Source organism: Chanos chanos, chromosome 1 (assembly GCF_902362185.1).
Source record: "Chanos chanos chromosome 1, fChaCha1.1, whole genome shotgun sequence".
Lineage (NCBI taxonomy): Eukaryota > Metazoa > Chordata > Actinopteri > Gonorynchiformes > Chanidae > Chanos > Chanos chanos.
The window spans coordinates 51,193,794-51,195,810 of record NC_044495.1 but is presented as its reverse complement, the minus strand read 5'-3'; the positions used below and the strand labels follow the sequence as shown (position 1 = coordinate 51,195,810).

The 2,017-nt window shown below is 44.7% G+C and overlaps 1 protein-coding gene across 1 annotated transcript in view; it reads right to left on the bottom strand.

Moving 5' to 3' along the window:
- Positions 1-1,992: 1,992 nt before the first annotated feature.
- Positions 1,993-2,017, bottom strand: part of ccser1 (coiled-coil serine-rich protein 1) — a 52,688-nt gene continuing 52,663 nt past the window's right edge. Inside the window, exon 9 of the mRNA XM_030765072.1 lies at positions 1,993-2,017. This exon is cut by the window's right edge and continues 518 nt beyond it. Coding sequence (XP_030620932.1) covers positions 1,993-2,017 — 25 coding nt within the window.

The window sequence follows — 2,017 nt, the reverse complement described above, 5'->3', positions numbered from 1 at the left end:
GTTGATCAAGCATTCGCTGATTGAATAAGCACGATGGATTTAGGTGGTGCACTCTCTGTTTCAAACATGCATTCAAGTGTCCTAAATTTGTGTCCATATAGAATCCAACCCATACTGCTGCGAACGATCAGTGGGAACCAACTGCTCATATGTTAGCCTGGTAACCAAGCAGTAGCTCCTTTATACAACCTCATACGCAGGTATCAAGAGATACCCCGCCCCCCAACGCCCCACCCCTTTTCCCCACCCCACCCCACCCCCAAAAAATTCCTCCAAACCCTCCCCCCCCTAGTTTTTCAGGCCTGGAGGAGACACAGATAATTATGTAACGGTGAGATCGCATTTCTCCGTCTTCCCTGCGTTAGCTAAAGCTGTTCTCGGTGGACACTTCTGGAAGTAGGACTGCACTGGGCTGTGGCTCCCAGCAGAGAGCCGAAAGTGGAGCAGCGTACCCAGGGGGGGGAGAGGACCTGGTGGATAGGGCCTGTGTGCTTCTTCAGGGGTTCCTTCTCCTCCAAGCGTCCTTGTCTCTCCTGCTCCGCGGTGCCACGTTTGGCCCGGACCCCCTCACACCAGGAGAAGAAAAAAAAAAAAAAAAAGAACAGCACGCTGCCTCCGAGGAGCAATGTCAACCGGAGAGAGCACGAGTTCCAAAGAGTCCATGGCAGTTTTCTTTCTTTCTTTTTTTTTCTTTCAATTAAAAACACTCACTCTTTAATAATTCCACTTTACAAAGACATTTTGTAATGCTATTAGCCTCACAATTCTACACTGTGCTGATGGTATGATATTTCTAATCTCTAGATGAGAATGCAATATTCCTTCCGCAGAGCGATTCGCTCGTATGAGCCATGGTACCAGAATAACATTGCCAGTTCACACAGTTGCACCTTTATCCCGACGAATCACCTGCATTAGTTTATAGAAAACGGAGGTGGTAATTAATGCCTACGTGTTGTCACTCAATCTTATTAAAACACCGTAAAAGCTCTTTTTCCCCCACACAGCTAACGTTACAAAAAAAGGCTTCGATTTTTGTTTGCAGTAAAAAAAAAAAAAAAAGAAAATAGAAGGTAAATGGCATGCAATTACTAAAGGTTAATGAATGTTAAATTCTCCAAAAGGGGGTCTCGTAGTCCAAGGATAACTTTAGGCTGTTGACAAGAGCTCAAGAGATAAAACATAAAAAAAAGGGACATAAGATTTGGCAAAAAACTGCACATGGGTCCTATCTATTAGTTGATGCAAAACAATGGATGATGGTACAGCTGGAGCAGTGGTTTAACAACACAGTTGTTACATGCCCACAAATTCCCAGTCATCAGGTCCATGGTGCCTCAGACTTTGACAGGTAAGTGTTTTGAGCAGCATGTGTTGTGTTTTCATCCAAAGTCTTTGGCTCCTCTGTGCTGTGATTCAGAGCTGACTGCAGCGACTATATTGACTGACAAAAACTCTTAAATCTCCAAAGTGTACGATGTCAGCAGGCTTTGTCATCCATTTAGAACGATTTCTAAACAAACAAATCTCCCACATGGATAAATTGTGTTTAAGCTGAGAGGAGATTGACCTACTAGACTAAACTCAGTACCCGTACGAAAAAACACGATACGGCCCCGCGCACTTCTGCGTCAATGCAGTCGGAAAAGAGTCTTTAGATACATAGTGAAGGCCTGCACGTCCTGTTTGAAATGTCACAGAGTTCATTTTAGGACATGTGGAAAGAGTTTGAGCAAAGAGTAAAATCGTGATTGTGTAGACTTTTCCAGAATGTTAAGGGAGATCCTCCTCCAGGCTGCAAGGAGGTTTATAATGGAGAGGCTGAAAGGTTTATAATGGAGAAACTGGACAGAGGAGACACATATGGAGTTGTGAGCCAGCAGGAGTGCAGCAGGAGTGAGTGATGTTGCTGCTGCTGTGTGTGTGTGTGTGTGTGTGTGTGTGTGTGTGTGTGTTTTAGGCGTGCAAGTAGGTGTGTGTATGAGTAGATCCTTATCCATCTTGTTGGGCCAGGGCC